The sequence below is a fragment of the Oncorhynchus keta genome, chromosome 2 (assembly GCF_023373465.1).
Source record: "Oncorhynchus keta strain PuntledgeMale-10-30-2019 chromosome 2, Oket_V2, whole genome shotgun sequence".
Lineage (NCBI taxonomy): Eukaryota > Metazoa > Chordata > Actinopteri > Salmoniformes > Salmonidae > Oncorhynchus > Oncorhynchus keta.
In genome coordinates, this window is record NC_068422.1 from 65,349,468 (window position 1) to 65,374,530 (window position 25,063).

The window sequence follows — 25,063 nt, forward strand, 5'->3', positions numbered from 1 at the left end:
GAAAAACGTCCCCATTGGGAACCCATTAAAGACCACCTTCTTCACTCTTCTACTGTGTGTGAACCCACCTACCCACCCTCTCCAAGCACCAATCGTAGTTGAGAATAGTCAGCTAGCAAGCCAATGCTTTGTCTAATGGCTCAAGTGCGTGGTTACATGACCAATCACTGCTGTCAGGTGACATTGGTGCCTGGAAGGGCAGTCAGCAAAACAACACACATCAAAGACTGTTTGTATAGACCTTTTAACACGGCTGCCATGTGCGTCATGCTTATGCTGTTGAAATTGGACTTATAAGGCATTTCCAATACGGTATTGCAAGCAAAATGCCAAATTTACACTTGCCACACTTATCGAAATTGTGCTGTTCCATGATTGCAGATCAATGTTCTCTCCAATAGGCCTTTAGCATTTGCAATTTGGCTCCGGGTGTGCTGCTTTTCCACTGTAAACAGTGCTGTGAGGATGACGTGGGCTTTGTTTACCTAGCCTCCCAGACAAAACAATGTCAAAGTGAAACTCAATCGGTGAGGTAATTTCATGACTTTTGTAGGTGATGCTGACGCAAGACAAAAACTGTACAATATTTCATCAATACAGCTTTGGAAAAAGAAATCTGACAGTCATGGCTGACCCTGTTTACAGAGTGGCAGGAAGGGACCCCTGGGGGAGTGTGGACAGACTGCACACATGGTGTGTGTTTGGGGGGTTGGAAGAGGGAGCCAGGATTTGTTGTTTTCAGTGTAAAGGAGCGGGAAGCGGATGCTGCAGGATCCAGCATTGGACCAGGGCCTCGACTTCTCTCTACTGTACCTTACAGTGCATAGACTTACTCATATGTGATGAATTAGAGCTGCTGGCTTGTGGAGAGAGGCCCCTCTGTGTAACACACACACACACACACACACACACACACACACACACACACACACACACACACACACACACACACACACACTGATAGCAGATGCTGTACAACTTTTGAATGGGGTGGAAGGTGGAGGAAATGAGGCCTGTGTTTTGGAATGGATGTTATTGTGTTTCCTCTTGGGGTTCTGTTTCTCTCTCTGTGTGTGTGTGTGTGTGTGTGTGTGTGTGTGTGTGTGTGTGTGTGTGTGTGTGTGTTCCTCTCCCCACTAGGAGATGAAAGCTCAGAACACACATATAATACATTGAAGTCTCCCTGCCAAAAACCCCTATAGAATAACTGACTGAGGACTCAATAACATAATACACTTATTTAACCTCTGTGCCAAAACCACCCCAGAATCCTTGAAGACAACCTGATAACACAATTACGTCAAGAAGCGCAGCATCTGGATAGTGATGTTGTCTATAATAATATAGGCCTATGGTATTATATATATGATAGTTATTACATTATGTAAAAAAGGGAGAGATGGAAAACTATTGAAGTTTTAAGTCAGTCACTGATATGGTACACAGTGGAAACCATATAGGAAAACTTAATAGGTTCTTATTGACCCTGCCATGTGCATACAGGCACCAACATACACACTCAAAGTTATAGCAGAGGAAATTGTACTTGGTTAAATGATTATCTCAATATAATATGAAACTGTTTCGCACCACTAACATCAAAGGCTGGTTTCAATCACGATGTGTGAATTTACGATGGGGGTGTGGAGTTCATTGTTCAAGATCGCTCAAACTAGGTCGGCTCAATGTGTGTATCATAGAATCTTTGCCTCTGATAGTAGTTGACCCCTTTGCCACTTTGTGCTGCGTAATGTGAGCTTGTAGTGTGTGAGGCTTTGGGGGACAGGGCCAGAGAAGAGGGGTGGAGGCAGAGCCGAACAGAGCAGAGGTTTGCTGCGTCTCACTTTCCATATGCCAGGAAGAGAGAGGAGCAACGTTCCTCTGTCGGTGTGCGTCGCTGGCTCTGGGATATAAATAGCTGTCTTTGAGTAGGAGAGCTGCAGAGGGAGGGCCATGGCGCCAGGGCAGAGCTGAGTGCCAGGCAGCGTTCCCGGGTAGTGGAGAGAGGGCGGGAGGATGGCAGGAGGAGGGACTGGCTCCAGCCCAGCCCTCTGCACACACTCTGGTTTAAAACAATTTAAAAAATAAAATGTCAAAAATCATTATGGAGGAGAAAAATATTGAGAAACTCTTTACATATCATTTATTCATGGGCGCTCGGAAGCAACCTCTCCACATGTAGACGGGGAAGTGGATACTAAAGAGAATAGGGATAATCTAGTAGCATGGAGATTCAGCGGGAGGGAACATTAGCACACCACTCCCTGCATAACACTAGCACACCACTCCCTGCATAACACTAGCACACCACTCCCTGCATAACATTAGCACACCACTCCCTGCATAACATTAGCACACCACTCCCTGCATAACACTAGCACACCACTCCCTGCATAACATTAGCACACCACTCCCTGCATAACATTAGCACACCACTCCCTGCATAACACTAGCACACCACCCCCTGCATAACACTAGCACACCACCCCCTGCATAACACTAGCACACCCCTCCCTGCATAACACTAGCACACCACTCCCTGCATAACATTAGCACACCACTCCCTGCATAACACTAGCACACCACCCCCTGCATAACACTAGCACACCACCCCCTGCATAACACTAGCACACCCCTCCCTGCATAACACTAGCACACCCCTCCCTGCATAACACTAGCACACCACTCCCTGCATAACATTAGCACACCACTCCCTGCATAACACTAGCACACCACTCCCTGCATAACACTAGCACACCACTCCCTGCATAACACTAGCACACCACTCCCTGCATAACATTAGCACACCACTGCCTGCATAACACTAGCACACCACTCCCTGCATAACACTAGCACACCACTCCCTGCATAACACTAGCACACCACTCCCTGCACAACACTAGCACACCACTCCCTGCACAACACTAGCACACCACTCCCTGCATAACACTAGCACACCACCCCCTGCATAACACTAGCGCACCACCCCCTGCATAAAACTAGCGCACCACTCCCTGCATAACACTAGCACACTACTCCCTGCATCACATTAACACACCACTCCCTGCTAGCACACCACTTCCTGCATAACATTAGCACACCACTCCCTGCATCACATTAGCACACCACTCCCTACTAGCACACCACTCCCTGCATAACACTAGCACACCCCTCCCTACTAGCACACCATTCCCTGCATCATACTAGCACACCACTCCCTGCTAGCACCTCATTCACTGCATCACATTAGCACACCATTCCCTGCTAGCACACCACTCCCTGCATAACATTAGCACACCACTCCCTGCATAACACTAGCACACCACTCCCTGCATAACACTAGCACACCACTCCCTGCATAACACTAGCACACCACTCCCTGCATAACATTAGCACACCACTCCCTGCATAACATTAGCACACCACTCCCTGCATAACATTAGCACACCACTCCCTGCATAACATTAGCACACCACTCCCTGCATAACACTAGCACACCACCCCCTGCATCACACTAGCACACCACTCCCTGCATCACACTAGCACACCACCCCTGCATAACACTAGCACACCACTCCCTGCATCACACTAACACACCACTCCCTGCATAGCACACCACTTCCTGCATAACATTAACACACCACTCCCTGCATAACATTAGCACACCACTTCCTGCATAACATTAGCACACCACCCCTGCATCACACTAGCACACCACTCCCTGCATCACACTAGCACACCACTCCCTGCATAACACTAGCACACTACTCCCTGCATCACATTAACACACCACTCCCTGCTAGCACACCACTTCCTGCATAACATTAGCACACCACTCCCTGCATCACATTAGCACACCACTCCCTGCATAACACTAGCACACACCTCCCTACTAGCACACCGTTCCCTGCATCATACTAGCACACCACTCCCTGCTAGCACACCATTCCCTGCATCACACTAGCACACCACTCCCTGCATAACATTAGCACACCACTCCCTGCATAACACTAGCACACCACTCCCTGCATAACACTAGCACACCACCCCCTGCATAACACTAGCACACCACTCCCTGCATAACACTAGCACACCACTCCCTGCATCACATTAGCACACCACTCCCTGCATCACATTAGCACACCACTCCCTACTAGCACACCACTCCCTGCATCATACTCGCACACCACTCCCTGCTACCACCTCATTCACTGCATCACATTAGCACACCATTCCCTGCTAGCACCTCATTCACTGCATCACATTAGCACACCATTCCCTGCTAGCACACCACTCCCTGCATAACACTAGCACACCACTCCCTGCATAACATTAGCACACCACTCCCTGCATAACATTAGCACACCACTCCCTGCATAACATTAGCACACCACTCCCTGCATAACATTAGCACACCACTCCCTGCATAACACTAGCACACCACCCCCTGCATCACACTAGCACACCACTCCCTGCATCACACTAGCACACCACTCCCTGCATAACACTAGCACACTACTCCCTGCATCACATTAACACACCACTCCCTGCTAGCACACCACTTCCTGCATAACATTAGCACACCACTCCCTGCATAACATTAGCACACCACTCCCTGCATAACACTAGCACACCACCCCCTGCATCACACTAGCACACCACCCCCTGCATCACACTAGCACACCACTCCCTGCATCACACTAGCACACCACTCCCTGCATCACACTAGCACACTACTCCCTGCATCACATTAACACACCACTCCCTGCTAGCACACCACTTCCTGCATAACATTAGCACACCACTCCCTGCATAACACTAGCACACACCTCCCTACTAGCACACCGTTCCCTGCATCATACTAGCACACCACTCCCTGCTAGCACACCATTCCCTGCATCACACTAGCACACCACTCCCTGCATAACATTAGCACACCACTCCCTGCATAACACTAGCACACCACTCCCTGCATAACACTAGCACACCACTCCCTGCATAACACTAGCACACCACTCCCTGCATAACATTAGCACACCACTCCCTGCATCACATTAGCACACCACTCCCTACTAGCACACCACTCCCTGCATCATACTCGCACACCACTCCCTGCTACCACCTCATTCACTGCATCACATTAGCACACCATTCCCTGCTAGCACACCACTCCCTGCATAACACTAGCACACCACCCCCTGCATAACACTAGCACACCACCCCCTGCATAACACTAGCACACCACCCCCTGCATAACACTAGCACACCACTCCCTGCATAACACTAGCACACCACTCCCTGCATAACACTCGCACACCACTCCCTGCATAACACTCGCACACCACTCCCTGCATAACACTAGCACACCACTCCCTGCATAACACTAGCACACCACTCCCTGCATAACACTAGCACACCCCTCCCTGCATAACACTAGCACACCACTCCCTGCATAACTCTAGCACACCACTCCCTGCATAACACTAGCACACCACTCCCTGCATAACACTAGCACACCACTCCCTGCATAACACTAGCACACCACTCCCTGCATAACACTAGCACACCACTCCCTGCATAACATTAACACACCACTCCCTGCATAACACTAGCCACTACTCCTGCATAACATTAACACACCACTCCCTGCTAGCACACCACTTCCTGCATAACACTAGCACACCACCCCCTGCATAACACTAGCACACCACTCCCTGCATAACACTAGCACACTACTCCCTGCATCACATTAACACACCACTCCCTGCTAGCACACCACTTCCTGCATAACATTAGCACACCACTCCCTGCATCACATTAGCACACCACTCCCTGCATAACACTAGCACACCCCTCCCTATACTAGCACACCATTCCCTGCATCATACTAGCACACCACTCCCTGCAAGCACACCATTCCCTGATAGCACACCATTCCCTGCATCACATTAGCACACCACTCTCTGCATAACACTTGCACACCACTCCCTGAATCACACTAGCACACCTCTCCCTGCATTACACTAGCACACCACTCCCTGCATTACACTAGCACACCACTCCCTGCATTACACTAGCACACCACTCCCTGCTAGCACACCATTCCCTGCATCACACTAGCACACCACTCCCTGCAAGCACACCATTCCCTGATAGCACACCATTCCATGCATCACATTAGCACACCACTCTCTGCATAACACTTGCACACCACTCCCTGCATTACACTCGCACACCACTCCCTGCATTACACTCGCACACCACTCCCTGCTAGCACACCACTCCCTGCTAGCACACCACTCCCTGCTAGCACACCATTCCCTGCATCACACCGACACTGTGTAGTATGTATCTTGGGTAGGGCAGTAGGGCTGTTGTCCAGACGTGCCATATCCCTGAAGACATTCCTCAGCTGTTACCGGGAGTCATGAAGCAGAGATGTTTGTCTCCTGTCCCACAGTAAAAACAGTTTTGCTGGCATTGCACAATATAGGAAAACCTATAATTCTCCCCATGTTTATTGTAATCGAGATGGATCAATGTTATTGACATCAAGACATTGATTTCAATTAGGAATGTATTGTGTGTGAATAAGGGATTAGCTACTTAAAAACTTGCTTAGATTCGCTTCCGTAGGCCTGTCTTTCACCCACATTGACCACTATCTCTCTCACCCTATGGATATGACAATGAAACACCCTAAACTTCCTGGGAAGAGAGTGGGTCTGGAGCAGGGGCATTATTCTGCACACTTCCTCACCTTTGAAACCAGAGTGCAGGTGTAATTGTTGAAAATGGGGAGCCTGATGTACTGCTAATGGGAGCATTGTGTGGCAGTGTGGAAATGTGTTTTCTGTGGAGACGAGTGACCAGGTGCTAATGTGTCTCTTTCCATCTCCCCCTCTATCTCTCTCGCTCTCTCCTTTGGCAGACGGTCGATGACGATGCGATGGAAGCGTGAATGAGGTTTGGCGTGGCGATAGCTGAACGATGCCCAAGGGTGGGGGTTCAAAAACCCCCCAGCTGGAAGACTTCCCACTCAACACTGACATGGTGGAGAAGCAGAGTGGGAAGAAGGTAAGAAACACACACATACTGATACACCACAAATCTACACACATGCATACACAAGCCCTTTACTGCTCTCGCTGCTGAGTCCTGCATCTAGGGTTCATGTCCTCATTACACAGTAAAAAGTCATTATGGACTTAATAAACAGCTCCATGGGAGTTGGCATTCAACTGGCTAAGAGCCCATTGTCGCTTTTTTTAGGATTATTTCTTATGACTGAGGTCCCAATGTTGGGCGTAGGCTATGGTAACATTTCTACAGTGAAAGAAAACACTTGTTGAGAACACTTCAAATTCGTGAAGCACTGATATTACATTTTTGGCCAATATCCAATATTTTCCTTGGCAAAAAAACAGATATTTACAATTTTAGCGGCCTTTTTAAGCATTCTAGTACAGTTAAATCGTTAGCACACACACATGGACGCAGCGGTCTAAGGCACTGCATCTCAGTGCATGAGGCGTCACTACAGTCCCTGGTTAAAATCCAGGCTGTATCACATCCGGCCATGATTGGGAGTCCTATAAGGAGGCGCACAATTGGCCCAGTGTCGTCCGGGTTTGGCCGTCATTGTAAATAAGAATTTGTTCTTAACTGACTTGCCTTGTTAAATAAAAGTCACACACACACCACACTGACCAAAAAGTTATTTTATTGACATTTACGTTTGTCCCCATTACCAGTAAAACATAATTAAAACCTATTTCTTTCTTTTAGTTGCTGTGCTGTTTCGTTGTTCAGTCGTTTCATTCCCAATCAGAATTTCTCATACTATGGAATGCCGTTTGGGTCTTTGCGTGTCAAAAAACACTACTTGACATGTCAAATAAGCTTGTTGACCAGTCAGGACCTGAATATACATTTTTCACGTAGTTATTGCACATTGATTACACTCACTCGTATTTCATATGTCACAAAGATTAATCGATATGTATGCTATGATGCTGGTAAAGTTGTCTCGCACACCTACAGTGCTGGTCATTAAAAAAAAGCTAGCTAGCTCATGGATGCAAACAATGTTCTTCCCCAAAAACATAGCAAACGACAATCTGTTTCAGTAGCTATAGTTAGCTAGCTGTCATCATCTAAAATAAGCCTAATTTATAAGACATTTCTTATTTGATTAATGGTGGTCGGACCCATCTATGTGAAGCTAGCTACAATAAGGATTAGCCACAATAGTGGACTTTGCGGTGAGACTTCTAAATAAAAGTATGTCATTGACAGTGATGCAAATGAATACAAATAGTAGAATTATGCCATAATTGAATAGATCATGCTAAACGAGGTTGAAACGTTATATAAAATCAACAAAAGACAATTTGTTAATTTGACCAATCTGTTGAAATCACACTGGATGTATTAGACTTAAGAATTGCATTGGGGGGATACTTATTTCACTGTACAGCCTTACCTGTGGATTGTGGATCAATGACATGGGGCATCAGTCTACTCAGTGAATGTCAGAGAACATTAGCGTCGTATCTCTTATTATGGGACTCCAAAACAACTGTGAATTGAGCCACATTTATTGTCAACCTATATGTATTGAACACTATGCCTGAGGAAAAACAATATCTTGGGTATTGAGTAGACTGATACCCCATTTCATTGATCCCCAATCCTTAGGTAAAGCTGTACAGTGCAATATGAATGTGAATACACACAATAGGCTCACTGGGGAGGTGATGTCACACAGTCACAGTCCCGTGATAAGAGCTACAATGCTAATATTTGCGTAAACTCCAAACAATTGTGTTCTGTGGGTGTTTCCGAGTAGACTGATACCCCATTTCATTGCTTCACATTCCAACCTTGTTTAACATTATCGAGTCTAAATATGGCATGATTCCACCAATTGTAACCTTATGCATCACTTTCAAATATATATTTTATTTTGAAGACAAGCCGCAAATTCCACTATTGTGCCTAATCCTTATTGTGGCTAGCTTCACAACACGTAACCTGGTCTGGTCGAACCTCACTTGCAAGAAGAAACTAGCTGGTTGCTTATAACGTTAGCTTTGGGGAACAAAGCTAAGTAGCTGACTAGCTATTTATTTTCATGAACTGAAGTTCAATTTCAATAGGTTAACAACAAGTGGCAACCTAGCTAATACTTACTCACAAGGATTCCTAAATCATAGCTAAGAATAATGAAAATGATTGCAGTTTCTACTGGTCATTGTTTTCAGGCTGGTTGTATTGGTGCTAGCTAGGTACCAAGCTAAAGCTAGCTACCCCAGAAGTTGCGGTCGAACAAAAAATGCTTCATTACCAACGTGGTATTGTAAACGCATCATTCGTGGCCGGTGTTTGCTTGTTTGCATACTTTTTTGTACAGCTTTGACAGTGCTACTGATAGTAGTGATGGTGCTTGGCTTGCACATGCAAATTCAGTACACACAACATTCTATAATAGAACTGTGTTATTTGACGTGTCAAAATAAAGGGAATAATAATAATAATAATAAGGGAAACATGACCAGTCGGCGACAGCCAACATCACCCACGACAGAGAACGGTTGATTGTCAAGGGCAATGAATAACGTTATCTTGCCGTTAATGGATTTCGCCTTTGAGTTGTCTCGCTGAAATGTTCTTACTCTTTCAGATGACTGCTGGACTTGTTGACTGCTCGATCCACACAGCAGACATTGTGGGCTAGGTTAGGAATGCTGTGTTGCACCTGTAGCGCTACATTTTACGTGGCGTCATTACGTCATGTACCTACGTCATATAGGTATGAACGGTAGCGTTGACATTGTTTTTTTAAATCGGCGTTAAACTAAACCGATACCGACGTTGGCATTTTTAGCTAATACTGGCCGAATCAAATACAATTTTATTGGTCACATACACATGGTTAGCAGATGTTAATGCGAGTGTAGCGAAATGCTTGTGCTTCTAGTTCCAACAGTGCAGTAATATCTAACAAGTAATCTAAAAATTCCCCAACAACTACCTAATACACTCAAACCTAAAGGGGTGAATGAGAATATGTACATATAATTATATGGATGAGCGATGGCTATGCGGCATAGGCAAGGTGCAGTAGATGGTATAAAATACAGTATTTACATGTAATGTAGGATATGTAAACTTTTATTAAAGTGCCATTATTTAAAGTGCCATTGTTTTAAAGTAGTGATCCATTTATTAAAGTGTCCAGTGATTGGGTCTGTGTAGACAGCAGCGTCGCTGAGTTAGTGATGGCTATTTAACAGTCTGGTGGCCTTGAGATAGAAGCTGTTTTTCAATCACTCGGTCCCAGCTTTGATGCACCTGTACTGACCTCGCCTTCTGGATGATAGCGGTGTGAACAAGCAGTGGCTCGGGTGGTTGTTGTCCATGATGATCTTTTTGGCCTTCCTGTGACATCAGGTGCTGTAGGTGTCATGGAGGGCAGGTAGTTTGCCCCCGGTGATGCGTTGTGCAGACCACACCACCCTCTGGAGAGCCTTACGGTTGTGGGTGGAGCAGTTGCTGTACCAGGCTGTGATACAGCCCGACAGGATGCTCTCAATTGCGCATCTGTAAAAGTTTGTGGGATTTAGGTGACAAGCCAAATTTCTTCAGCCTCCTGAGGTTGAAGAGGCGCCTTCTTCACCAAACTGTCTGTGGAACTTAACTTTCCACCTTCTCCACTGCTGTCCCGTCAATGTGGATAGGGGGGTGCTCCCTCTGCTGTTTCCTGAAGTCCACGATCATGTAAGTATATGTATATGCCATTTAGCGGACGCTTTTATCCAAAGCGACTTACAGTCATGTGTGCATACATTCTACGTATGGGTGGTCCCGGGAATCGAACCAACTACCCTGGCGTTACAAGCGCCATGCTCTACCAACTGAACTCATCTCCTTTGTTTTGTTGGACGTTGAGAGGTTATTTTCCTGACACCTCACTCCAAGTGCCCTCACCTCCTCCCTGTAGGCTGTCTCGTCGTTGTTGGTGATCAAGCTGTTGTGTTGTCTACAAACTTGATGATTCCGATATGTTCACTGATATATCGTGCATCCCCACTTAAAATACAAGTTGGCAAAATGCACTATGTCAAAGTTGTTATTTTGTTTTTTTACCGACGTGAATTACCGACGTGAATTATTGTAACACTTGCAACTTATACACGTGTCCCGCTCTCTGAAACGTTCCTTGCTACTGTATTGAATGCACTATGAATACCATCACACAACCCTACCCTATACAGACATGCTTTCTGTGTTTCTAGATGTAGCCTAGAGCCAGGGAAATAAATGGCTGTATGTAGTGTTGCATCAGCTTAATGACTCATGATATAGCAAAGGTTATGTGCTTTAGCCAGCCAGCTATATATGACTCATCTGAGTAGGTAGTCCAGGTTTTATCTATGAAGTAATCTTCTTTATTTTTGACCAATGAAGTGGAGGCTGCTGGCACTGTGTGGCAAATGTAGATCCTCATCCTGCATCAAACACAGCATTACGTTCCTGGGCAGGCAGGCCACGGCATTCTGCTGCAGTCAGCCTGACACTGAGACACTCAGACAAAACACGAGAGATTAGTTCCTAGAGATTTTCTCCCTAGTTTCTATGTTAGACCACTGAACATCATTTCCCAGAAGTGGATTCTAATGAACGGAGCTGTTAATTAGATGTGAGCAGAGTTGTAATGGTAACGTAATAACAGGTGTCATTTCCTGTGTTATTGTTTCTCAACATGGTTGTCATACTAGGGATTAGGGAGACATTTCAGTGGGGTTTTCCCCTAGGTAGTGGGGAGAGCTGTCCCTTTAAATGGCTGCTAAAGCCAGCTTGTGTTTTTGTGGACGTGTTGCCAGCATGGACAGCCACAGTCGGCTTAGACGCAGAATGATGATGTCATGGTAATCAATGGGTCAGCAGCAGCAACTCAGAGGTGCAGCTTTACGCGCGTCTGCTATGTACAGCCTTCCGCACCGAATTGCATCAGGCTCTGGGAGGGAGAGGAGGAGCGAGAGCATTGCTCGGAGACCAGTAAACACGGTCTCTCATGAAGGCAGCCTTGAAGCAGTGGCTCACAGCTGTCTTTTTAATTCAGCTCTCTTTTCTCCGCGTGTTGCAGCAAGACTAGCTCTGCCTAGCGCTAACGCCTCTGTCTGTCTTGATATGTTGGTTTGTGTGTGTGTGTGTGTGTGTGTGTGTGTCAGCTGTCTGTGTACTGTCTTTCTGTTTGGAAATTCCTCCTACATGTAGACTGACAAATAATGTGTCTTGTTCCCTCCCTCTCGCTGGTGTACAGAGTTACTGCTAAGCCTAGCTCTAAGCAGCAGGAAGAGCTTGCTGTGTGTCTACACTGTACTGTAAGGGTGACATCATAGTCTCATGACTGTAGGAGTGCTGGGGGCTTGGACTTGCCAGGGCGGGCTGCAGAGCGAGCCACTGTACAGCAGTGGGAACTAGCCTGAGAAAGAGAGAGCGTTCTGCTGCTACATTCCACCTCTTATCTGATCGGATTCTTCAGTCTCCGCTCTGTGGTAAACAGCCACCTACACAGAGCTCTTTAATTAGCCTTCCTTACCACAGACGGCACCCGGCCGACAACCCAGCTGCTCTGGCCCTCTAAATCTAGCGTTTAGAAAAAGAGGCATTACATAAGGTTTTATTTATTTGTTTTATAATCGTTTGCGATGTTTTTAATTATAGCAATCATTCAAATCTGGGTTCACAGAGTTCTACTACAAACTAAAACCATCAGGTTGCAGTTAATAGCCTGGTATTTGAATATATAAGCATATATTGTATAGAAGAGAGATATGTTCCTGTCTTTGGAACACTACACTAAAATCCTTGCTCCTTTTTCTTATGAAGTGTTAGATCTCCCTGCTCCTTAGAGCTAAATGTGAGGAGGGTGTTTCGTGTGCGAGCCGAGCAGACAGGCCCCGATCAGAGCTGCTGCATGGCCCTTTAACAGCAGTCTTTTGGGCCAGGCAGGCCGAGGGAGAGGCAGCGCTGTACTGTGCTGTATAGACAGAACTTCAGCCGGAGGAAGCCGTTGGTGCAGGAGCAGGCCGCTTGCTGGCGGGGGGACGGGAGCTTCTGATGGGTTCCAGTTGCCGTGGACCACAGACCCCGGGGGTGTTACCGCTCCTTCCATCTCTCTCTTTCCATTTGGGACTGTCTGCCTCTGCTCTCTGCTGCCGGAACACCGAGAGGAAATTCCATGGAAAAGTCACGCTCTGCAAATCCCCTAATCGCTGGAAGTCTCTAGACGCTGCAGTGTAAAGCTTTGGGAAACACAGCTGCCGCCTGCCTGTCTCTTTGTGTCCCTCAGTCAATGTGTCCTGGCCTGGATGGCCTGTGTCCCTCTGTATCTGTCTGTTCAGGCTCTGTCTTCTCCCAAATGCTAAGGGAAGTCTCCAACGTTAGGCCAAAGCTTGGCACTCGTTTAGAGGAAGTTCTATAAATATCCTTCCACATCAGCCCTTTCATTTTAATCTACAGTTTTAGTAGCTAGTAGTGTACCCCATAAATAATCATCTGTGTCTTTTTACTGTTATAGCTGTGCAATATGGTGTTCATGTTTTCTTTTTTTATTTGCCAGGATAAAGTATTGTCAAACAAGACTCCTAAATTGGACCGCAGCGATGGCGTCAAAGAGATGAAAGAGAAGGCATCCAAGAGGAAGCTTCCCTTCACTGTTGGAGCCAATGGAGACCAGAAAGATTCTGACTCAGGTAAGACTGGAGGGGGAGGGGATGTTAAATCACTTCCTCAGCCTGGCAGTGCATGCTGGAAGAATTAAATGAAATTACATTTAGTTTTTTTTGTAGAGTTTTTTTTTAACCTTCATTTAACTAGGCAAGTCGGTTAACTTCTATGGGCTATGTGGGACAATAGCGTCCAACCTCACCAACAGCCAGTGAAATTGCAGGGCGCCAAATTCAAAACAACAGAAATACCATAATTAAAATTCCTCAAACATACAAGTATTTTATGCCATTTTAAAGATAAACGTCTTGTCAATCCAGCCACAGTGTCTGATTTCAAAGAGGCTTTACGGCGAAAGCACACCAAACTATTATGTTAGGTCAGCACCTAGTCACAGAAAACCATACAGCCATTTTCCAGCCAAGGAGAGGGCTCACAAACATCAGAAATAGCAATTAAATGAATCACTAACCTTTGATGATCTTCATCAGATGGCACTCACAGGACTTCATGTTACACAATATATGTGTGTTTTGTTCGATAAAGTTAATCTTTATGTCCAAAAACCTCATTTTTTAAATTGGTGTGTTATGATCAGAAACGCATTGTCTCAAACATCCGGGGAAAGTGCAGAGAGCCACATCAAATTACAGAAATACTCATAATAAACATTGATAAAAGATACAGGTGTTATACGTGGAAATATAGATAAACTTCTCCTCAATGCAACCGCTGTGTCAGATTTCAAAATGGCTTTACGGCGAAAGGACACCTTGTGATTATGTTAGGTCAGCGTTAGTCACAGAAAAACATCCAGCCATTTTCCAAAGGAGAGGTGTTAGAAAAGTCAGAAATGGCGTTATAAATATTCACTTACCTTTGATGATCTTGACCGGAACGAACTCCCAGGAAAACCAGTTCCACAATAAATGTTTGTTTTGTTCGATAAAGTCTCCTTTTTGTTTGCGCATTTAGCCCAGTAATCCAAATGCATATAATCATGTGTTCAGACGAAATGTCAAAAAAGTTATATTACAGTTCGTTGAAACATGTCAAACGATGCATAGAATCAATCTTTAGGATGTTTTTAGCATAAATCTTCAATAATGTTCCAACCGGATAATTCCTTTGTCTTTAGAAATGCAATGGAACGCAGCTACCTCTCACGGGCACACGCGTGATCAGCTCATGCCACTCTGCCAGACCTCTGGCTCAAACAGCTCTCTTTCTCTCCCCCTTCATAGTAGAAGCCTCAAACAAGGTCCTAAAGACTCTTGACATCTAGTGGAAGCCTTAGGAAGTGAAATAAGACCCCATAGACACTGTATATTCGATAGGCAATGACTTGAAAAACTACAAACCTCAAATTTTTCACTTCCTGGTTGGATTTGTTCTCAGGTTTTTGCCTGCCATATAAGTTATGTTATACTCACAGACATCATTCAAACAGTTTTTAGAAACTTCAGAGTGTTTTCTATAAAAATCAAACATTCATGAAATCACACATGCAAGATAGCAAATTAAAGCTACACTTGTTGTGAATCCAGCCAACATGTCAGATTTCAAAAAGGCTTTTTGGCGAAAGCAAACGATGCTATTATTTGAGGATAGCACCATATAAACAAAGAGAGAGAAGCATATTTCAACTCTGCAGGCGTGACACAAAACGCAGAAATAAAAATATAATTCATGCCTTTGACAAGCTTGACAAGCTGTTTGTTGGCACTCCAATATGTCCCATAAACATCACAAATTGTCCTTTAGTTCAATTAATTCTGTCTATATATATATATCCAAAATGTCCATTTATTTGGCGCGTTTGATCCAGAAAAACACCGGTTCCAACTTGAGCATCGTTACTACAAAATATCTCAAAAGTTACCTGTGAACTTTGCCAAAACATTTCAAACTACCTTTCTAATACAACTGTAGGTATTTCTTTACGTAAATAATCGATACAATTGAAGACGGGATGCTCTGTGTTCAATACAGGAGTAAAACAAACTGTAGCATGCTTTCTGGTAACGCGCCTCTATCTAACAGTACACTTCAAGTGACCCTCGTTCAAGATGGCCGTACTTCTTCATTACACAAAGGAAAAACCTCAACAAATTTCTAAAGACTGTTGACATTCATTGGAAGCGATAGGAACTGCAAGAAGGTCCTTTAGAAATCTGGATTCCCAATGAAAACCCATTGAAAAGAGTGACCTCAACAAACAAAAAAATCTTGAGTGGTTTGTCCTCGGGATTTCGCCAGCTAAATAAGTTCTGTTATACTCAGACATGATTCAAACAGTTTTAGAAACGTTTGTTTTCTATCCAAATCTACTAATAATATGCGTATCTTATCTTCTGGGGATGAGTAGCAGACAGTTGAATTTGGGCATGCATTTCATCCGGACGTGAAAATCCTGCCCGCTGTCACCAAGAAGTTAACTGCCTTGTTCAGGGGCAGAACGACAGATTTTTACCTTGTCAGCTCAGGGATTTGATCTAGCAACCTTTCTGTTACTGGCCCAACGCTCTAACCCACTACCTGCCACCCCTATATGTGCATACACATATTTAGCAGATGTTACTGCGAGTGTTGCGTAATGCTTGTGTTCCCTAGCTCCAACAGTTAATATCTAACAATACACAACAATACACAGAAATCTAAAAAGTTATAGAATGAAATTAAGAAATATAGAAATATTAGGAGGAGCGATGTCGGAGTCCGGAGTATAAATATGTGTGTGTGGGTGGATGGCCTTGACTAGAATACAGGATATACATATGAAGTGGGTAAAACCGTATGTAAACATTACTTAAAGTGACCAGTGTTCCATGAGGGCAGAAGCCTCTTAGGGGCATGGTAGCCTAACCGGGTGGTAGCAGTCTAGTGACAGTGACTAAAGTTCAGGGCAGGGTGGCCAGCTAGTGGTGACTATTTAACAGCCTGATGACCTTGATAAAGAAGCGGTTTTCAGTCTCTCGGTCCCAGCTTTGATGCACCTGTAATGGCCTCGCCTTCTGGATGATAGCGGGGTGAACAGGCCGTGGGCCCGGGTGGCTGAGGTCCTTGGCATTCCTGTGACACTGGGTGCTGTAGATGTGTGCCCCAGGTGATGCGTTGGGCTGACCACACCACCCTCTGGAGAGCCCTGCGGTTGAAGACGTTGCAGTACCAGGCGGTGATACAACCCGGCAGGATGCTCTCAATGGTGCATTTGTAAAAGTTTGAGGGTCTTCTGTGCCAAGCTAAATTTCTTCAGCCTCTTGAGTTTGAAGAGGCGTGACGGTTAAGCTCCTAGAGGCTGTTATTTTATAACCTCAAAGAAGGCTGTGTGTTTTGGTTAGCCTTGGTTTAACTTGGTTCAACTGTCCATCATTGGGAAAAAGAGAAAAAGGCCACACGGAACATGGGCCAATTAAGTGAGGATTTGTCAATCACGAGGGCCTGAAAAGGTTTGGTTGGGGTGAGACACTCTCTTGTGTTATTCTTTAATAAGAGAGAAGGGGGGAACTACTGTTCCAGCTTGTTTGGCTTGAGCTTTGAGGATCTTGAAATGATTTGTTGATGATGGTCTGTGATAACACAGTAATGGAACCCACATCTGTGTGCTGGGTTATTGCGTTGGTTTGAAATGCTGCTGTGAACTTCAGCTGTTATTTCTTTGGGTAATATGAAGTCCAAACCATTGTGTACATTTCTCTTTTTGTTTTAGTGACCTTTTTGCAGGAAAAGTTTTAAAAATGTTTTTATTAAAAAGGTATTTCTCTATTTTGAAGATATATTGAATATAGAACCTGTGTTCTCAGTGCAGCTTGAGTGACCAAATCAGGAGCGTAGTCAATTCCCCTGGTTAGTCACTACTATAGTGGCTTGGCTGTGTGTTTGCAGGTGCTAGTGACTCTGTAACCTGTTAGCAGGCTGTTGGCAGAGAACGGTTGCCTCCCACCTCAGTATCTCCCCTCCCCCTGTCTAGAACAGTGCCCTGATTGTTTATTGTTATGCTACTGTTAGGGTGGAGTCTCTGCCTCTACAGGCTGGATGTCTGTCAGTCTCTCACATCAACTAGGCCATAATTCACTCGTTGGCTTTGCCTGTAATTGATACACTTTCGGGGTGCGTTGGTCTTCGTGTTCCCTGCCTGTTATCCTTCTCAGTGTCTTTTCCATCCACGTGTCTTAAACCTGGCTGTACGATGGAAACATTCATTAAATGGTTCATCCTTCAGTGTGTTAGTTTTGTCTCCATATAGTGTGTGTGTGTGGTTTCACACACACACTTCCCCTCTTCTGTTGTCTTGGCCTTGATAGCGAGTTCCTTTCATGCTGTGTTATTGTCTATACTAGAGGTCGACCGATTAATCGGCATGGCCGATTAGTTGGGGCTGATTTCAAGTTTTCCTAGCAATCGGTAATCTGCATTTTTGGACACCGATTACATTGCATTCCACGAGGAAACTACGTGGCAGGCTTGACCACCTGTTATGCGAGTGCAGCGTCAAAAAGACCTTGTGGCACTAATTATCTTATCAAAAACAATCAATCTTCACATAATCACCAGTTAACTACACATGGTTGATGATATTACTAGGTTAACTAGCTTGCCCTGCGTTGCATATTATCAATGTGGTGCCTGTTAATTTATCATCAAATCACAGCCTACTTCAACTTTGCCAAACGGGGGGTGATTTAACAAAAGCACAACCGTTGCACGAATGTAAATAACCATAAACATCAATGTCTTTCTTTAAATCAATACACAGAAGTATATATTTTTAAACCTGCATATTTAGTTAAAAGAAATTAATGTTAACAGGCAATATTAAACTATGGAAATTGTCACTTCTCTTGCGTTCGTTGCACACAGAGTATGCAACAGTTTGGGCAGTATGTATGCAACAGTATGACATAACATTGAAGGTTGTGCAATGTAACAGCAATATTTAGACTTAGGGTTGCCACCCGTTCGATAAAATACGGAACGGTTCCGTATTTCACTGAAAGAAGAAATGTTTTGTTTTCGAAATGATAGTTTCTGGATTTGACCATATTAATGACCTACGGCTTGTACTTCTGTGTTTATTATATTATAATTGAGTCTATGATTTGATATTTGATAGAGCAGTCTGACTGAGTGGTGGTAGGCAGCAGCAGGCTCGTAAGCATTTATTCAAACTTTACTGTGTTTGCCAGCAGCTCTTAGCAATGCTTGATTCACAGCTCTGTTTATGACTTCAAGCCTATCAACTCCTGAGATTAGGCTGGCAATACTAAAGTGCCTAGAACATCCAATAGTCAAAGGTATAGGAAATACAAATGGTATCGAGAGAAATAGTCCAAAAATTCCTATAATAACTACAACCTTAAACTTACCTGGGAATATTGAAGACTCGTGTTAAAAGGAACCACCAGCTTTCATATGTTCTGAGCAAGGAACTGAAATGTTAGCTTTTTCACATGGCTCATATTGTACTTTTACTTTCTTCTCCAACGCTGTGTTTTTGCATTATTTAAACCAAATTGAGCATGTTTCATTATTTATTTGAGACTAAATAGATTTGTATTTACTTATTATATTAAGGTTTAAAAAAGTGTTCATTCAGTAGTTGTAATTGCCATTATTATTATTATATATATATTTAAAAAGTTGGCTGATTAATCGCTATCAGCTTTTTTTGGTCCTCCAATAATCGGTATTGGCGTTGAAAAATCCTAGTCGGTCGACCTGTAGTCTATACCCAAAGGAATTTGTTAACCACTTTACAGATGTCCCCTCCCCCTGACATTGGTGTCTTTCTGATGATCCTGTATCTCCCCTTGATATGGTGAACTCTTTTTCTTTGGCCCGTCATTGTGGGGATAGAGTCTAGACTGTGGCCCAGTAGGCCCGTGTATGGAGGGGTTGTGTTCCCCTGGCCTGCTGCCTTGTGCCTGCAGAAAAGACCAGAGGTGGTCCTGCCACCCAGGTTCTGCTAGAGGAGTCTGGTCCGGCTGTGCTGCTGCAGGCCTCATGTCTGGTGGAGATGAATGTCAAGAGACCACAGAGGGATTCTGAACCCTGGGAAAAAACCGCCACAGGGATTCCAGTAGTGAACTTTGAGGCTGTGGAGGAAAGTGCAGGCTGTACAGTCCTCTCCTAGTGGGCTGGGCTTCATATGACCCTCTGAAGGAGAGAGAGCTTCACATTTCTCCACCCTCCTCATCCTGAGTGGAAAAAAACAACACAGAGAACGAGTGATGAAACAGAAACCTCCTTAATGACTGCATAGCTATTTTCTCTTTTGCCCTCCTCGCTCGGTCTCTCTATTTCTTTCTCCTTCTCAATCTGTCTGAGGGTATGGCAGTCAGTCCAGCGTGGCTCCACTTCTGCTCAGAAAAGGAACTACTTGTCTATTGATTTCATTGTGCTACGGGGCTGCTGGGAGAATACACCCCTGTGCTTCCAGGTCCTCGTGCTAGTGTGCTGATGGAGAGTTCAGACTGAGGCTATGCTATGTACTCAGTGGTTTTGCATGGCGTCCGTAACACAAATTACCATAGTTGGCCTATGAGGTAATGTTTTGACGCTATAGCTTGAGGCAGCTAAACAAAAAGATAGTGTTGAATTCGTAACATATTGGCTTTTGAGAAATGTACGGCGTGACTACTTTTGATTGTATTGTTCAGCTATGAACGATGTACAAGTCAGACCCTTCACATCTCCTTATTATTTGGCTAGTTTGGATGGAAACAGACCGATGACACAGGGAAACTCGTCTAATGTGGACTAGGCTATGTACTTCACTTGAAATGCGGAATTCATGCTGTCGGTCATTTTCTTACCAGGGATTTGTGTGGTCTTTGCTCCGAACCCACAAGATGACAGTGTTCCTACGGTGTTAGTTGTCTAGGACTAGTACTACCCTGTCAGTCCATAAATTGAAGTCAGTGTGTGGTGGAGCCTTATCTGAGTGCATAACATCCATTTGTATGGTTCTAACAGGGCACTCAATCTCTACTGGAAGTTTTCTCCCCGAGGCATCTGTTAGATGAACGATGTAGCTAATTGCAGTGATTTTGCTCTCGTCTTGAACACACTGTTTTGACAGTTTGCAAGGCGTTCTTCTAGAGATGGTAGTTTGTGTAGCAGATCATTGTTGTACCCTGTATTGGCGTGGAGACCATCGGCAGGGCTTGCAGCGAGAGTGTAGGAGTCATGGCCAAGGCTCCTCAGCGAGGAGACTGCTCTGGATAAGGTTATGAGGAGTGGGAGGCGGATCAGAGACGGTGATGAGTGCAGATCAGCTGCTGCCAGGCTAGCACACGCATCATCTTCTTCACGATATGGCAGGAATACAGGATGCCTTTCTTATCAGCAGGTGCAGCAGGTGCTGCTCTCAGTAGGGACGGGGACGGGGGGGCTGCTGGCTTGAGGTCTTCTCCCCCGCAGCCCAAATCAGTCCTGTCTGTCTGCTGCACACCACCATTATTCAGATCCCTGGAGGGAGAAATGTTTTTGTAATATTTCATCTCCCATCCTTTGGAAGATCCATGAATTATTCACTGTTACTTGACTTGAAATCAGATTTGGTCCAGGTTCAGTTGTTTTGGAGCTTGTCAGTCGCCACTAGGAATATTAGATAGGCTAGTAGTTGCACTCTGTCTAGACGTTCTGAAACGTTTCCATTGTTTCTCCAGACCATCTTTGACCCCTTGTGTACGGTACCCTACATCAGGATGGCCCAGTGTACATGGAGATAAGGAGGTCAAGCTGTAAGTGGCAGCTCTTTAGTAGGCCAACGTGGTGTGAGAGAAAGCCCTTCGGTTCTCTGCCGATCTGTCCTGCTCTCTGTCATTACCACCACTGAAGACTGTTGTTCTGCACCAACACTTTCCTCTGCTCTCGTCATCGTAGCCAAGCACAAAACAAAGCAGTGACACAACATCCTGTGGCCACTTCCAGTCTCTTCTTCTGTCATTTCCTGTTTGCCGGCTGTGTCTGACTGGGCTGCTTGACAACGGAGCTCTCTCTTCTCTCCCTGTCTTCTGAGTAGGAGGGAATTGCCTCTCACTATCCCACGCCATGACATTCTCCTGAAGAAGGTAATCTTCATGCAGGAGCATGAATGTGTCTGGCTCCTGTGTGACTGGGTGGCGGTGGTTGTGGTGGTGTTGACATGTGTGGTAGTAAACATGCTTTGTTTTCAATCTCAGTCTAAGAAGGAAGACCGAGTTGTGGTGCCAATGTGTTTACATGTTGACCATGAGATCTCAGTCGCCTGTGTCTTCACAGTTTATTCCCATGTTCTACGTAATATAACACAGGCCAGTCCTACGTACACATTGCAGTAAAGCAAACAGCTCAGCAGGTCTACCTCTAATAATAGAACATCACTCTCCCACGGGGCAGGAACCCCAACTGACAGAACTGGTCTGACTATATTCATAGCTGTCACTCAGAGAAAGACAGGATGTTAGCATGCTTGATGTCCCAAGTGGAATGATAAAAAGATGAGCTTGTCATCGTCTTTGTTGTCCTATTGAATTTGGGGACACCAGAAACGGACTAGGCCTACCTGGTTCCTCTGGTTGGGCTGGTTCTGGTTTTACCTGCCCCCACAGTGGGAAGCTGATAGCAACGTTTTCACAATAGGCTAACACAGTGGCGTCATGGGCCCATTGTAACTTGACTGTTGTCTTGCTGTGGGTCCCGCCCCTGGCCTAGGCTGGCGTTCTTGGGAACAGTGAGGTAGCTTGGTCTCCCTCCAACTTTCCCATCAGATCTCTCAAGTTAAAGGAAAAGTCAAATGCCACATCATCATGACAATGTAAAACGCATGATGTGGCAAGTGACACTTTGTTTCTTGAAAGTCCAATGTCTTGAGAACGTGACTGTTGACATGCCAAACATTTTGGGACTGTGTCAACAGTAGACTAATGAACCAAATGTAGTTTATGAGTGTGTTTTTCCTTGAAGCCGATCTTTGAATCGTCCAGTTGAAAGCAGAGAGTAACGGGCTCTTTTCCACAAGCTAAACACCGGTTTTTAACAGCTGCACACGTGTGTGTGTGTGTGTGTGTGTGTGTGTGTGTGTGTGTGTGTGTGTGAGATTTGCCAGTGTATATACAGTCTAAAATGTTTCTTAACTATTTAATTAGAAGTAGCTATGGATGTCTATGGGCTTACATTGCATTTTCAGATTCCTCTGTCTGAATTCCATCCTTGTAATCCATGTGGGATGTGTGTGAGGGTGATCCTGCTGTTTTGTTGCTTTCCCGTCTTCCCACTATCTCATTTACATTGAAAATGGATCACACATGTTTGCGTGCCGCTTAGCCTACTCAATGCATGTCCAAATCTGGTAGAAAAAGTCATTGTAATTAGAGGCTTGTATGTGGTTTGATAGCAGCCCTTTTCAAGTCCTGGAGCTCATTACTGACTGGGGCCCACTGTCAAGGCTTGGAACAGCAACTCTAGAGGTTTCTGTCCTCGACATCCACCTCCTGAAACATCCACTGCTGTGGTTCATGCTGTTTCAGTCTGAATAAAAGGAATGTGTCTAAATGGCTAATTCCTTTCAGGATGTGAGTGTGTATCAGGGGTGGGGGAACATTAGGCGTAAGTATTCACAGATGTTACTGAAAGTTCATCAGCTCTGACTCTGGAAAATCTCTGGAAAGGGTTTTGTGACCGGAAGCGTCAGCTGCCATGTTTCCTATTCCTATTCATTCTGTTGTGGCCAATCCACTGTGTTAAGAGCTACAGTGAGCAGGCTTGTAGATCTCCCCTTTTGATTAGACAATATGTGTTGTCTCCATGGACGCAGTTGAAGGCCATATGTCATTTGTTTTTATTGACGGCAAAACGTTTTGGAAGGATCTTGTAGCTGGCACAGTTTGGACTCGAAACATTGACGGAGCGTACCTCCAAATCGTCCAGCAGTTGCAAGTGTCGAGTGTTTATGTATTCATGTGTCTCAATCGTAGAGTAAGACTGACATTGCTGTGGAGATTTGATAATTCCTCGTGACACTGAAAATAATTGATGGGGCGTGTCTTTGAGGAGCAGCTGCTTTTGTCCAGCAGCAAGTCGCCATTGTGGTGACCTTGACTCGGCCACATTGAAATGAACACCGGCCATTTTGTAATCACTGTCACTCTGCCGAGTCACACCCCCTGAGAGAGACAGAAACATCAGATGGTCAATAGTTGACCCCTCCCTCCCTCTGGGGCAGCTGGGTTTAAAATCCCACCACCATTCGCTGCCTCAGAAGATGGATGCGATCCAAACTAGACTAGAGGTTGGTAGGGGTTTCACCTAGGGGGTTCCTTAGAACATCACCGAGGACACTTATCTGACCTGTTGCCATGGAGATGTTGAATGAGCGTTATCAATGACTGTTGTGGTCAGAATTGAAATCACTTCAGTTTGACACGCTGAAGTAAAAGCCGATATAACCTGAGCAATTTGCTATCCTGTGTTTGTATGTGTGTCTGTGCTACCCATAGGCCTCACATTGTCCGTTCCCCTCTCTCTCCTCACAGAAAAGCAAGGTCCGGAACGGAAGCGCATTAAAAAGGAGCCCACCAACACCAGGAAGTCAGGCCTGCCGTTTGGGATGGGCATGCCAGGGATCCGGGCCGGGTACCCCCTCTCTGAGCGGCAGCAGGTGGCTCTTCTCATGCAGATGACGGCTGAAGAGTCAGTCAACAGTCCAGGTGCGTGCTTGTCATGGATGCCACGTCTCTGAGGGTTCAGCGGGGGGTGGGATGGGGGGGGGGGTGCTGTGCTGTGTCCCTGGTGCTTAGAGGCCCAGCCACACTTTTGCTCCATGCTTCATTAAAGAACAGACCACACTGCTTAATTAGAATTCAATTATACAAGATAACCCTCATCAATTTCCATTACTGCAGTGAAATGGACCTCTGCTGTCTTAATCCACTGTTCATTTCTGGGTCTGGCTGGTTGTGGGGAGATTTTTGGGCTCTAGAAGTTGGTATCGCGTTCCTGTACGGTAAATTGTTGCTGCTTTGTTTTAGGATGTTCAACCATGAGGAAAATGAAAGTAGGGATGGAGTCTGAGGGGACCTAATGGTGCCATATCAGATCTGGTCCAAACCACACAATATCCAGACCCAGGCTTTTTCTTCATTTCATATCTGCTATCTGTATTTAGATGAATCGGATCTAGCATTTCCTCTTCAAGTGCTGTACTTACGTTCTGTCGTTAAAAACATTGCGATTAAACCGTTTGGGGAAACGTGGGCTTTTAGTTATTTCCTCTTATTAAGTAATAGCGCTGATCTGTGTGTTGGTGATTATGTCGTGCTTCTGATTTGGGTTATATGTTTTC

The 25,063-nt window shown here is 45.1% G+C and overlaps 1 protein-coding gene across 6 annotated transcripts in view; it reads left to right on the forward strand.

Moving 5' to 3' along the window:
* Positions 1–25,063, forward strand: part of LOC118394148 (ankyrin repeat domain-containing protein 11) — a 144,658-nt gene that overhangs the window by 101,762 nt on the left and 17,833 nt on the right. For all 6 annotated transcript variants that reach the window (XM_052480590.1, XM_052480593.1, XM_052480581.1 and 3 more), the window contains 3 exons: positions 6,932–7,077; positions 13,631–13,763; positions 24,255–24,428. In XM_052480590.1, the coding sequence (XP_052336550.1) occupies positions 6,991–7,077; positions 13,631–13,763; positions 24,255–24,428 (394 nt within the window). In that variant the 5' untranslated portion in view covers positions 6,932–6,990. The remainder of the gene's footprint in view (positions 1–6,931; positions 7,078–13,630; positions 13,764–24,254; positions 24,429–25,063) is intronic.